Source organism: Pleurodeles waltl, chromosome 10 (genome assembly GCF_031143425.1).
Source record: "Pleurodeles waltl isolate 20211129_DDA chromosome 10, aPleWal1.hap1.20221129, whole genome shotgun sequence".
NCBI classification, from domain to species: Eukaryota; Metazoa; Chordata; class Amphibia; order Caudata; family Salamandridae; genus Pleurodeles; species Pleurodeles waltl.
The window spans coordinates 767,177,889-767,192,959 of NC_090449.1; the positions used below are offsets into that span (position 1 = coordinate 767,177,889).

The following is a 15,071-nucleotide window of genomic DNA, read 5'->3' on the forward strand; positions in this document are numbered from 1 at the left end:
TGGGCTTCTCCTTGGATTTCTACAATGTTTTCTGAACTGGGTGAATGAGCTCAATATAGAACAAGTCACAACACTGACACAAGGCCCATAAAGGTTCACCAGTCTCGTTTTCATGAGCCAGCATCACAGGACCTTTTTTGCAGCTCCTTGAAACTGAGCGGCTAAGAGCTTATTGTGCTATCTACAGGGAGTGCAGAATTATTAGGCAAGTTGTATTTTTGAGGATTAATTTTATTATTGAACAACAACCATGTTCTCAATGAACCCAAAAAACTCATTAATATCAAAGCTGAATATTTTTGGAAGTAGTTTTTAGTTTGTTTTTAGTTTTAGCTATGTTAGGGGGATATCTGTGTGTGCAGGTGACTATTACTGTGCATAATTATTAGGCAACTTAACAAAAAAAAATATATACCCATTTCAATTATTTATTATTACCAGTGAAACCAATATAACATCTCAACATTCACAAATATACATTTCTGACATTCAAAAACAAAACAAAAACAAATCAGTGACCAATATAGCCACCTTTCTTTGCAAGGACACTCAAAAGCCTGCCATCCATGGATTCTGTCAGTGTTTTGATCTGTTCACCATCAACATTGCGTGCAGCAGCAACCACAGCCTCCCAGACACTGTTCAGAGAGGTGTACTGTTTTCCCTCCTTGTAAATCTCACATTTGATGATGGACCACAGGTTCTCAATGGGGTTCAGATCAGGTGAACAAGGAGGCCATGTCATTAGATTTCCTTCTTTTATACCCTTTCTTGCCAGCCACGCTGTGGAGTACTTGGACGCGTGTGATGGAGCATTGTCCTGCATGAAAACCATGTTTTTCTTGAAGGATGCAGACTTCTTCCTGTACCACTGCTTGAAGAAGGTGTCTTCCAGGAACTGGCAGTAGGACTGGGAGTTGAGCTTGACTCCATCCTCAACCCGAAAAGGCCCCACAAGCTCATCTTTGATGATACCAGCCCAAACCAGTACTCCACCTCCACCTTGCTGGCGTCTGAGTCGGACTGGAGCTCTCTGCCCTTTACCAATCCAGCCACGGGCCCATCCATCTGGCCCATCAAGACTCACTCTCATTTCATCAGTCCATAAAACCTTAGAAAAATCAGTCTTGAGATATTTCTTGGCCCAGTCTTGACGTTTCAGCTTGTGTGTCTTGTTCAGTGGTGGTCGTCTTTCAGCCTTTCTTACCTTGGCCATGTCTCTGAGTATTGCACACCTTGTGCTTTTGGGCACTCCAGTGATGTTGCAGCTCTGAAATATGGCCAAACTGGTGGCAAGTGGCATCGTGGCAGCTGCGCGTTTGACTTTTCTCAGTTCATGGGCAGTTATTTTGCGCCTTGGTTTTTCCACACGCTTCTTGCGACCCTGTTGACTATTTTGAATGAAACGCTTGATTGTTCGATGATCACGCTTCAGAAGCTTTGCAATTTTAAGAGTGCTGCATCCCTCTGCAAGATATCTCACTATTTTTGACTTTTCTGAGCCTGTCAAGTCCTTCTTTTGACCCATTTTGCCAAAGGAAAGGAAGTTGCCTAATAATTATGCACACCTGATATAGGGTGTTGATGTCATTAGACCACACCCCTTCTCATTACAGAGATGCACATCACCTAATATGCTTAATTGGTAGTAGGCTTTCGAGCCTATACAGCTTGGAGTAAGACAACATGCATAAAGAGGATGATGTGGTCAAAATACTCATTTGCCTAATAATTCTGCACTCCCTGTAGAAAGTTGTGAGTTGGGCAGTAGAGTCTCATTTTGTGTTGCAGTTTAGTTTTTTCTAATTTCCATAAAAAATAATCCGAACCTCAATAGAGCCAATCAATCACCTTATACTGGTTTCTGGTGAAAGTTGATATTCAACTGTTTAGAATGTGAAAAGCATCACCGCAATGTGTGGGAAACAAGGTCTCATTTAGAGGTGGCCACAAGCTGTGCTTTTGGAAAATTATCTCCTGTGCAGTGAGTTTGTCCCAGAGAGGAAAAATATCTTGAAATGTCCCCCTTGAGTTTGGAAATAATCCAAACACATCAAGGATATATTTTTTGTTTCTGAAGGGAAACCCAACTTTAATTTTTGATATAAAAAAATAAAAAGACTGCCGGCAAGCATAAAATCCTGCCACATCAACACTGCTTTTCACATCATACCGGCATCAGATCTCTGATCCGGGGGGAAGACTTACATTTAGTGAGCTGTGTATGGCAGCGTGGTCGGCAGTAGTGGCTATGCCACGCCAGCGAGTTGGTGGCTGGACTACCATCCTTTAAAAGAGCTAATTACACCCTGGAGGGGAAAAATATTCTGGTGTCTAGGTCCAAATATAGACGCCCATAAGAACCACTGCAAAGCCCATTAAGGATAGTGAGGCTATAAGGACACTACCATATGTACTAACCATGGGCAAACACCATGGTGGTAGAAGGACAATGCTCCCCTTTCAAGTAGAGCAGAATAAACATTGACTTACAGTTTGGCAGCTGTAAGTTGTCAGTCTTTTCCTGGAATGAGGATGATGTGGCCTCAGAATATTGATGACATTTTAGCTGGATTTCTGATTGATACTTTTTTGAATTCCTTGTTAATATCCTCAGATATGAAATCATGGAGACAGAAACCTTTGACCAAAAGCTGACATTTCTGTTTGACTGAAGAGACCCAATAGGTTGACACTGGTCTAAGGTTGCTTATCTTCCAGTTCACAGGGACCCTAGTTTGGCAGTTTGTTCTGGAGTATTTCCATAGGAGAACGACCAAGGATGATCTGCATATGCCTGGGTCTATTCTGAGGTGTCATAGTGGGCAAAACAATGATGGACTGGGGTGGCTGCTAGTAATTACCAGCGGATGAGTTTAATTTATGAATTCCATCCATCATGTTTTCTTCATATCTGTTTGTGCAATTTATATTTCAGCACAATCAGTAAAGAGGGAAAGACAGAGCTTGGTTCACATCTAGTGATGAACGTCTCAATTGTGCAATATGTAGATAGTCCCAATCCATCCATGCGTCTGTGTGTTGAGTGAGAAAACCTTAAATTACTCTTGTCTGTCATCTGCTATCTATAGTTGGAATGTGCACAAGATGGAATTGGGTTTTTCCTTGGAAGTCTTGACAAAGGTTCAATATTATCTTAGTTTTGCACGTTTTGGACCCATTGAGATATATTTTATCATATAAGTTGTCCGAGTTTTTTATTTTTTTATTTATAATGGTAAGTAGAAAACACTGTTTAGCAGAATATGCTAGAACTCCGTTTTCATCAACTTTGTATAAACACTCACTCGGTGCAATTAAGAGCAACGAAAAGGCATTTTGTTCCATTTTAACCTCAAATAGCGAAATGCGAAATGCTGTTGTTAGAAATACAAACTACAAAGGTTATGGTAATGCTTTTCAAAAACGTATAAAATGTATTTTCCTCATCTAATTATTTTTATTGGCTAGTCATTCCTGCGCCATATTTAATCTCATGAGAGTGTAGAAGGTGCTGGAGTGAAACAGAAGTACCAAAAATAGTGTTTCGTGAAAGCACTTACAAGCGCAGAGAAGCAAAAGAGTTAATTCAAATCGTTCCACACGAACCCGGTATTACACTCCGGTAGAAGTTATCAATGTCAACACACCTAGCAACCTATTACGTGCAACATCTTGAAATTAGTTCAAAAACAGAAGCAGTTCCAAAAGAATTTGGACAAAAAGCATATATTTTCAGAGATTCTCCTGAATGCTTCATTTTCATCTTCCCTACCACATTAATGACATCGAGAAACACATAGCAATCAACCGGGTAGTAGGGAAAAGTGATTTCACTAAAGCAACAAGTTATGAATAATATTATTATCATTATTATTATTATTAGTAGTAGTAGTGTTGATAGTAATTATTTGTATTGTATGATTTTCTTTAGAGCAGATCATTTACTACAGTACATTTTAGTGCTGCATTTTTTAAATATGTTACCAAGAATGTAGTGATGTATTTATTCATGGAACCAATCAGGGGCAGCTTGTTAGGAGAGAGTGCAGGGAGGAGAATATACTGCTTGCCTTTCCCCACTTCTGAAACTGCTCAAAAGCTCTGGATACAGCCTAGACTAGTGGTTCCCAACCCTTAGACTTACGTGGACCCCGACTTTATCAGTACTGGAACCTGGGGACCTCCACTGAATCATTATTGGAATCCAGGGAACCCCCCCCAATGAGTCATTACTGACAGGTGGGGACCTAATCTTATAATATTATTACATTTTCTAAGCAGTGACTGACCCCTGAGGAGGCTTCGCGGACCCCCATGGGTCCCCAGACCACAGGTTGGGAACCACTGCCCTAGACACTTTCCTCCGTTTCGATGTGGGCAAAGGTCCGACAGCATTTTTGCAGGTTTAAGTGACACCTCATAAATGCCATAAACTATGCATGCCTACTTTTCCCTGATTCACTAAGGGGACACATGACTAAATGTATGTGTTCTATGCTGATGCATGTCTACTGTATGCACTCATGCACACTACAGACATGCAGTCTTGAAATTTATTTAGGCCTCTGGATTAAAGAAATTACAACACAAAAGAAGCGAAAACCGAAACAGCCTTAAATTAAGAGGTTTTCAGATACATTTTCTGGTAATTTTGCTGTGCATTCACCAAACTTATCTTCACATCTCCATGACACGTCCATGTGTTGATCATTTAGTATGTGTGGTAAACGGCTCCAAATTGTGTACTAGTCACAAAATGAAGACAAAAAGGTAGACATTTCCAGAAATGAAATGCCACTAATTTCAGACTCTTTGTCATTGGTACTGTATTTAATAAATAAATTGAGAACAATTAAGGTTAAAAAACAGGAGTAAAGAATGTATGTAAATGAATTCTCAATACTTATACAATACTTACACCCTTTAGTACAGCATTCACAGGACAGACCCAAATTCAAACATGCATGAATTACGACCAAACACAAGCACAAGGCAGGTATTCCACCTGTTTCTGAGACTCTAGTCACTAACCCAAAAGAGCCTGTATGCACGTATAAAGGGAGATCCCTTGAGTAATTTTAATGTCTTTACAAAGTGAAACCCGTGATATCCGTCACATTTGGGACGGATTAACCCCCTCCGCCAAAGTTGTAATCAGGCCCTATATCTGAAGGCTTCCTTAATGGGAGGACCTCCCAATGCCTCACAGGTGCTGGCCCAGTGGATCTGGCAGTGAATCTTCGCTTTCCCTACCTCTAAGTGGAGCAGGGAAGCCATATTTTGTGGCAAAGCAGGATCTCCGCCACATACTAAATGGCACCCTTAATTACTTACCAGGGTAAAATAATAAAATTTGCGATTCATATGAGCAGAAATATTGCTACAAGCATTGCATTTGACTGTTTGCTCATTAGCCTATTCGATAACTTATATATTATTTTGTAAAAATTTAAGCGGCCCTATTCGCTGAACTTGGTGAATGAGCTTAATGGAAAACAAATCATAACATTGATACAACACTCATGAATACGTGTTCTATGCACACTTAGCAATACACGATTAAAGGTGTGTTAGAGTTTTACACGATGACCACAAAAGATAGGATTAGTTACTAGTCATGCAGATCACTTGCCTAATTGTGTGGAAAATTGCAGAGAGAATGAGCTCATTGTGTACTGCAACAGCCATATAGCGGGGCTCGTGAAATGCTGATGGAACTGTCCGTACTGCATAGCAGAGGTAAACTCCCCACAGGAGAAATAAAAATTCAGCTGTAACAAGAACAAAGAATATAAAGTTGTTATTAGGCTATGCAGATAAAGAGGAATTCAGACATTCAATATTATATATGCTGAACATGTATTTACAACTCACCTTGGTTAGAAAGGCTTTTAATGGTTAAGTGTAATATTTGTGGCATAAGTGCAATGGAACTGCTAAAAAGATGTACGTACCTGCCTCAATGTCACAAATAAAATGTTTACAAACAGAAGAGCAGATAAACAATTTCACATGAGGGAAACGTTTGTTGAATATCTCATAGGTCCAAATAGCAAATGGATAGAAAAAGACTGAGCCAGTTCTGTGCTTACTCAACTGCACGTTAAGGAGATTATTGTACAATCCACATAATGTATTTCTAGCAATTATGCCCCTCACCAATAAAGAAATAAACACAACTATGTCACCTAAGTTGTGTTTATGAATGAACGCATATATTGTGGTATGTGTATCTGTGGGGGAAGAGGCAGCTGAGGGCACAGAATGACCACGACTGCCCCTAAGCTCTGGTCCCTTCATCTGAAAGAGACCATGCCCCGCACCTGGCCTTCATAGGAAAAACAAAAGGCATTGAATGATTGAGATCCATGGACAATGAGATTAACTTGTGAAGAGAGGTCCCCGCCTGTGGCCTGTGGAAAGAGCCATACTATCTCTCATGAATATAGTCATGAATTTCTCCATCCATCCACGCACCCACTCACTCATCCAATAATCCATCCACGCACCCACTCACTCAGACTTTTAATCACTCAGTCCCTTTTTTTGCATTCACTCTGTTCTGTGTAGCCAATTCATGCAGTCATTCATTCATTCACTGACCTACTCACTCACACATCCAGACTCTAACTAATCTTTCCGTCCAAGCATACTAATTACTCATTAGTATGGGAGCACGCTAATTATTACAAAAACACTGGTCTAAAAAATAGACAAATAATCAATCAATCAGGATTTATAAAGCGGGGCTAATCACCCAATAGGGTATCCAGGCTTTTGATGGTCCAGAAGGCGTATTCGAACAGCCAAGTCTTGAGGGCCATTCAGAATTCCAGAAGTGAGGGTATGTCTGGAGGTGCGTGGGGAGTCTGTTTCAGGTTTTGCTGCGATGTGAGAGAAGGAGCTTCCTCCACTTCTGCTTTGGTACATGTAGGGAGTAGGTGCAAGTGAAAGGGAGCCAGAGCGTAGTCTTCTCAACGGTTGGTGGAAGTTCAGACATAGTTTAATATAAACAGGCCCTTGGTTGTGTACAGCCTTGTCTGTGTGGGTCAGCAGCTTGAATTGGAATCTCTTCTGTACGGGGAGCCAGTGGAGTTGTCTGAGGTGGGAGGTGGAGTGTGATGTGGGTTCATCAGGGAACACCGAGAATGAGTCTGGTTGTGTTGTTCTGAAGTCTCTGTAGGAGGTGTGTGGCGATTCCTTCATAGAGGGCATTGCCATAGTCCAATCGGCTGGTGATGAGGGCCTGTGCCTCATGGTGCATCTCCTGTGTAGGGGTAGCCACTTGAAGATCTTATGTATCATGCGCAAAGTGAGAAAGCAGGTAGAGATTGCATTATCTGTGATTTCATGATGAGCTTGTTGTCAATGATAATTTGTACGTTTCTGGCATGGTCAGAGGGAGTGGGTGTGGGTCACAGGTCATTCCATCTGTTGCTGCTGTTGGCAAAGATCAGTACTTCCATCTTGTCTGTGTTTAGCTGCAGGCAGTTGTTCTTCATACAGTCAGCGATGTTTGTCATGCATTTGTGGAAGTTGGTTCTGGTGGTGGATGGGTTGTAAGTGAGTGAGAGGATGAGTTAGGTGTCATTTGGGTGAGAAATTATGTTGAGACCATTGGATCCAATGATGTTGGCCAGCAGGCTCATATATGCATTGAAGAGCACGGGGCTGAGGGATGAGCCCTGGGTAAACCACAGGTGATCTCCGTGGGTTGAAAGGTGAAAGGTGGGTGGTGGATCCTTTGGGTTCTTTCAGTGAGGAAGGAGGTGATCCATCTGAGTGCATCCCCTTGGATGCCGATGTGGTGTAGTCTTACCATCAGCATGTGGTGGGATATAGGGCCTCATTACGACCCTGGCGGCTGGCAGTAAGCTGGCGGTAACACTGCCAACAGGCTGGCGGTGTTCCGCCAGCTATTGTGAACATGGCACATTAGCCACGGCCATACCGCCGGCCCCTCCAACATACCGGCAGGGTCATAATCCCCAGGGCAGCGGCGCCACCCTGTCCACGGTGGTAAACACTGCCATGGAGAGGCTGGCGGTAAGCAGGACTCGGGGTCCCCCTGGGGGCCCCTGCACTGCCCATTCTCTTGGCATGGGCAGTGCAGGGCACCCAGGCACAGCCCATCGCGCATTTCACTGCCCAAATTTCATGCCGTGAAATGTGCGACAGGTGCTGCTGCACTCGCTGCACATCAACATTCCCACCCGCTCTGTTATGAGCCGGCTGCAATGTTGATGTGACTTTTCCTCTGGGCCAGCGGACAAAAATGCTGTTTCCGTCCGCTGGCCTAGTGGAAAAGTCATAATAGGGAGCCAGAAATACCACCAGCACTGGCGGTATACTGGTGCCCGCAGCTTCAGCAGTCTTTTGAAAAGACCGCCAAGTTGTAATGAGGGCCATAGTGTTGCAGGCTGCTGAGACATCGAGGAGGATTAAAGCTGCTGTGTCTCCTCGGTTGAGGAAGATTGGGTTGTCACCGATGGAAGCGATCAGAATAGTTTTGGTGCTGTGTTTGCTGCAGAAGCCAGATTGGAAGGCTTCAAGTAGTTGGTTCTGCTCCAGGTATGTCATCAATTGCTTGTTGATGATATTTCCCAGTACCTTTGCTGGAAATGGGAGCAGGGAGATTGGCTGGTAGTTTTTCAGTTCGCTGGGTTGGCCGAGGGTTTTTTGAGTAGTGGTCTGACTTTAGCGTGTTTCCAGGCATTAAGAAATGTTGCAGTGGTGATAGAGGTGTTGAGCGAGGTGGTGAGTTCCTGGATGAACCTTTGGTTTCCAAGGTTGAAGATGTGGTGTGGGAATGTGTCTGTGGGAGCTCCTGAGTGGATGAATTTCATGGTGGAGGTGATGTCCTAGGTGGAGAGGATGTTCCAGTTGGTCAGTATGTGGTTTGTGTTGGTTACGGTTGGTTGAGGATGTGTGTAGGTGTGGGTTGGGGTTCAAAGTTTCTGTATGGCTGTGATCTTGTCGTGGAAGAAGTGGGAGAGGTTGTCACATAGCTCCTGTGAGGGTGTGATGTTTTCTCTGGCAGCTGGTTTGGAGAATTTCTTAACAATGTTGAAAGGCTCCTTGGTGTTGTTGACGCTGTTTTTGATGTGTGCATCAAGGGCTATCTTCTTCCCTAAGAAGGTGGTGGTAGTATTTGAGGGAGGTCTTGAAGGCTGTGCTATCTGAGGTTCTCTTGCTGGTGCCCCATCTCCTCTCCAGCTGTTTGCTGTCTCATTTTGCTGTTTTGACTTCTTGGATGTACCAACTGGCCTTTTTGGAGGATTTTCGCTGAATGTTCCTCTTGATGGGGACAATGATGTCGGTGCAATTGGTGATCCAGGGATTGAATTTTTTCACTCCTTGTTCGAGGTTGTTGGTGGTAGCGGGGTTGATTGTGTTGAGGACGTCTAACCAGCTGGTCTCTGAGATTTTTTTCCACCTCTGGTACGTGGTGCTGATCATCTTGGGGGTGGAGTTATGGGGGCTAGAGATGCTGAAGTGGACAATGGAGTGATCGGTACATGTGATTTCTGTAACATGGCTGTATTTGACGTGGATGCTAGAGGTGAAAATGTGGTCCAGCATGTGTCCTGCTGTGTGTGTAGAGCCATGGATGATCTGGGTAATTTCAAGGCTGCTCATAATGTTGAGGAGGTGTGCAGTGTTGTTGTTGTGCAGTCTTGTTGTTGAGGTCATCACTGTGGAAATTTAGGTCACCAAGGAAGATGTAGTCCTTGTAGGCTAAGGCTAGGAGTGCAATGAAGTGTGTGATGGTGTAGCAGCAGCTGGAGCACAGACCTGGGGGTCGATATACCTCTGATGGTTGTTTTGTCATCGGCATGGAGCTTGAAGTTGAGGTGTTCCACAAGGGTGGTGCTGTTATCGGTTGTGGTGGTGCACTATATGGTCTCGTTGTGGATGATGGCAGTTCCTCCTCCCCTCTTGTTGGTGCAGGCCTAGTGAGTGATTTTATATCCATCAGGGATCTCTGTGGCAATGTCTGAGGCAAATGTGGGGTTTAGCCAGATCTCAGTGAGGAAGACGATGTTGGGTGCGAGGGTAGCGATTAGGTCTCATAATTCAGTGGAATGCTTGCCTAGTGAGAGTGTGGTAAGAAGGGTGCATGCGAGTTGGTGTTCAGGCGCTGTCTGTGGTGTGTTTGGGATGGGGCTGGTTGGTGGGCTTGTGTGTGTGCTGTGGCAGGTGAAGTGGTAGTGGGTGCAGGTGAAAGTTCCTAACATGGAGGGTGGGTTGGCACAGTGGCAGTGTTTGCTTTGGCATACGGAGTCGAGGTTGTAGACCTTAGCGATGGTGTATCTTTGGGGTGAGGGAGAGCCAGGGGTCATGGCACTGGGTGTGGACCAGGCATGGATGGGCGCAGATGCGCTTGCCTTTGGAGTGCCCTTGGTGCGCCAGCGGTGCACTCCCTACACAGTCATGCTGTGGCCTGCATTAAGTAGGTGCTGGGGTGGGTTGGGCTTCTGTTGGTGGGAAGAACAATGAGTGTGAAAACCCAGTCACTGAAACCCTGGTGGGAAAACCCAGGCAGCTGCGTTCTCACTGGATCAGTCTGGAACAAGAATATACGGGAAGCCACAGGCAAATAGCAGGCTAGATGTCCAGGTGCTTTTCTTGCAAAGGTGCACAGTTGTGCTTTTCATGTTAAGTTGTGCTATATCTAGCATACCTAAATATGACGTGCATTGATCCAGCTAACACCTGATAGGGTGTGGTGGCACCTAACCAGGGTCCACATTGGGATACCACTATCGTAACTGATGTTTTGTACAATTTCTACATTTTCTGGCTTGTTAAAAAAACAAGTAATGTTATCAAAATACCATCAATGCTTTTACTTGCTATTCAAATAAATTAAAACAGAATATAACAAAGTACAGTATCAATATGCTGTAACCCACTGTGGGTGTTTAAAGCACAAAGGTCCGCATGATATGGTAAATACCATATGTTTTTTTCGGCAGGTATGACTTATCAAAATATAATGAAGGTTGAGGTATTTACCCATCCAATAATTATCTATCAAATCTCACTTGTAATTCCAATTCGTGTATAAACAGGGGTGAATGCACGGGTCAGAATAACTCCCCAACTTATAATCAGGCCCATAGCCCTCAGTCTGCACTATATTATGAACTAGAAGTTGCTCTTAAAGGACTGAAACCATCCTCACATTTGGTCCCAATCTTTGTACAATTTGTCGTTCCTGCTTCTGCATATCATGCTGGCTTATGGCAGAATCCTAACGAACAAGATACTTACCTTCTGCAACAAATTATCTGGTAGTGACATATTTGGAGTTGCAGATTCCTTACCTAAGAATTTCCACCAAGTGTAAGTCTGGATCCAGAGATTTTTTCTGGAGCAGTGTCCCTCTTAGTTGGCATCCATTGACTTTGCAACTGTTGTTGGCATTGTGGTCACCAGATATGACATCGCAGGTCATGTAGAGGTGCCACCCCAGCACCTTGATGACCGTTTGTTTTCAAGAATTTCCACGCCAGAAGTGTGGAGCCATGAAGAACACGGACCCTGGTAAGCCAGAACTAGGGCACTAAAAAGGAAATCCGTGTCCCTAGAAATCAGTTTGCAGATCGGGGAGGATGGGTGGGTCACTAACAAATCCTCAACTAGAATATGTCTCTACCAGATAATTTGTTACTGAAGGTAAATAACTTGTTCAACTCTTAGAGACTTCAATTTGCAGATTTCTTACCTTAGAATAGATTCCCAAGCAATACTACCCCCAGAGGTAGGTCTGCGAACCAAGATCAGACTAGGAAGTCCTGCGGGACTGAATGGGCAAAGTACCTGTCCCTTCAGACCTGACTGTTTAGGCAGTAGTGTTTGGTGAAAGTGTGCAAAAACAGCCATGCTGCTTCCTGGCAGATGTCCAGGACTGGAGCTCCACATACTAATGTAGAGGTTGCAGCAGTGGCTCAGGTGGAGTGGGCAGGCAAACCGTCCAGGGGTTGCTTCTTAGCCAATGCGTAGCACATTTTAATGCAGAGAACATCTCATCTACAGATGGTTCTGTTCTGCACTGCCCGACCTTCCTTTGCACCCACATAACACAGAAAGAGTTGATCATCCACCTGGATCTCTTTAGTACGATCAAAATAGAACATCAACGCAGTTTTTCGGTCCAGGTGGGGAAGTCTCTGCTTTTCCTTAGAAGGATGTGCGGACGCATACAAAGTAGGCAAGGTGGTAGACTTGCCTACTTGAAAGGGTGTGGCCACTTTAGGTAAAAGGGAAGCACTGGTACGAAGCACCAACTTGTCAGGATGGATGGAAATGAAAGGTGGCTTTGAGGAAAGGGCCTGCAGCTCACTCATTCTGCAAGCAGAGGTGATGGTGACCAGGCTGACCAGGTAAGAAGCCGAAGTGGACAGTTATAGAGTGGCTCAAAAGGAGCACACATCAAGAAAGTAAGAACCAAGTTCAAATCCCATTGGGGCATTATGAACGGAGAAGGAGGAAACATATGGGTAACACCATTCAGGAATCTACCATTAATAGAATATTTAGACAAAGAGGGTTGCTCAGGTAATCTCAGGAAAGCTGAGATAGCAAATAAATAACCCTTGAGGGTGCCCAGAACAGAGCTCTGCTGGGCTAGATAAAGAACAAACAAAAGGACCTCAGAAAGAGGGGCAGAGAGGGAGTCAACAGACTTGTATGTACACCATGCAACAATTTGGTTTCAACAGCAGCCATATCCAGTTTTTGTGTAGGGACACCTGGCTGCCAAGATAATGGTACAGACTTAGGGCGGAAGATCAAAAGCTGTCAACTGCCGCCACTCAGTCTCTACACAAGAAGTCAAAGACTGGACAGATTCAGGTGGAGAACCTTTCCCTGCTGCTGCGACAGAAGAACCACCTGAAGGGGCAGTCTGATTGGAGGATCAATGGCAATGCTCAAGCGCTCGGGATACCAGACTCTTCATGCCCAGTCTGGAACCACAAGAATTACTTGGGCCTGATCATTCTTGACCTTCTTAAGAACTCTGGGCAGAAGTGGTACTGGTGTAAACGAGGCCTGAGTTCCCCTCGAGATGAAAAGGGACGGCAAGCGAGTGGAGCTTTGGAAACTCCAATGCGCAAAACAGCTGACACTGCACTTTCTCAGCGCAGATGAACAGATCTTACCAAGGCTCTCCCCACTGCTGAAAGAGACCTTGCGCCACCTCCAGATAGAGACGCCATTTGTGATTGTCTAGACATTGACGGCTGAGTTTGTCCACGGTGGCATTCAAAGAGCCCACCAGATATTGAACCATCAAGGATATGCCCTGATTTTGCCAGCCATGTTCAGAGGCGTAGAGCCTCCTGGCAAATGGTCCACGACCCCAGCCTGCCCTGCTTGTTGCAGTGCCACATGGTAGTGGTGTTGTCGTGAACACCTGCACCATTTCCCCTTTCAATACTAGCCTCATTGCCCTGAGCTCCAAAAGAGTGATGTGGAGCCCAGACTTCGCCAGACACCTGATGCCTCTGATCACTGCCTCGCCCATGTGGCTGCCCCATCCCAGGACTGACACATCTGTCACTACTGTCAGATCTGGTTGGGGAAAGGAGAGGAATCTACCTCTGACCCAATTGCAGCTCAAAAACCACCACTGCAGATCTTGCGCAGTTCCCTCTGAGATCTGGACCATGTCGGAGAGATTCCCCTGATGTTGAGCCCACTGGAACTTCAGATCCTACTGCGAAGCCTGCATATGCTATCTAGCATGTGTCACCAGCAGGATGCAGGAGGCCATCGTGCCTGGTAGCCTCAGAGTCATTCTCACCGAAATCCGGGATAGAGGCTGAAACATCGGTATCATAGCCTGAATATCCTGTACTCGCCGCTCGGGAGGACAGGCCCGAACTGCACTGTGTCCAGAACAGCTCATATGAAAGGGAGCATCGATAGGGAGTCAGGTGTGAATTTGGCATGTTTATAATGAACCCCATCAAATGCAGGAGGTCAGCACAGTAAACTGAAAATGATCATGGCCTACTGTAAACTGCAAGTAACGTCTGTGGGCAGACAGGATTGAAATATGGAAATATGTGTCCTGCAAGTCCAAAGCTACCATCTAATCTCCTGAAGCCAAGGCAGATAGGACCTGAGCATTTTGAACTTCTCCTTTCTGAAGCAGAGATTGAGGGACCGGAGGTCTAGGATAGGGCAGAGGCCCTTGTCCTTCTTGGGCACCAGAAAGTAGTGGGAATAACAACCACAACCTACTTCTGGCACAGGGAACCTCTCTATGGCTCCCTTGGCCAAGAGAGGCATAACCTCCTTGCTGAGAAGTGCCAGGTGATCCTCCAGCATCCAATCGTAGGATGGTTGCATGGATGGAGGGGTGTCAGGAACGTTATTCCAGGAACAAGGACTCATTTGTACAGATGTCCAGTACACTAGAGGCTGACAAGAGCACAACGATATCCCCATTGGAGGCGCAGAATGCCATCTGCAAATCTTCTGTTGACCACCATTCTTCACGTTTTCGTAACACGCTGCAACTTTGGAAGTTCCAAGATGGCGGATGCGTCAATGAAGTCAGCAGTCTAGTGCTTTGAGCACGAGCTGGATTCAGCTTGTGGTTCGGGTGTTCACCTTGGAAGGTAGAGCACTTCATCTGACCCTTTGGAGACGCTGGTAGCGTCTCTTCAGCGCATGTGTGTTTCCTCACAGAATGAAAACTTTCATCAGTCGAAGCACCTCTAGGCATGTCCTTGCTTGTAGTTACAGACTTCAAAAGCAGTGTCTCAAAACTTCGTGGTGCAAGTATTGTCTGTATCTTTATACTCACTGTTCGTGGAGAGTTTGAGTCTCAGTCAGTAAATTAGAAGGTCAAGACGTAATTTCCTGTTTTTTGCAAAAGATATTCAATCGAAGATAACAATTACCAGCAGCAGCGATATTTCTAACAGAAAAGAATTTGCAGACTGTTTATCCTAGCGAATATTTGATCACTCAAAAAACGTAAAATATTATTCAACATTGTTTTGTAATACAGAAAAGAAAGATCTGATTTACAAGTGAATCCTCATATC

The 15,071-nt window shown here is 44.6% G+C and overlaps 1 protein-coding gene across 1 annotated transcript in view; it reads right to left on the reverse strand.

Moving 5' to 3' along the window:
* The window catches only part of GPR158 (G protein-coupled receptor 158), a 1,449,349-nt gene that overhangs the window by 104,759 nt on the left and 1,329,519 nt on the right, over positions 1-15,071 (reverse strand). Inside the window, exon 8 of the mRNA XM_069211362.1 lies at positions 5,636-5,774. Within this exon, the coding sequence (XP_069067463.1) occupies positions 5,636-5,774 (139 nt within the window). The remainder of the gene's footprint in view (positions 1-5,635; positions 5,775-15,071) is intronic.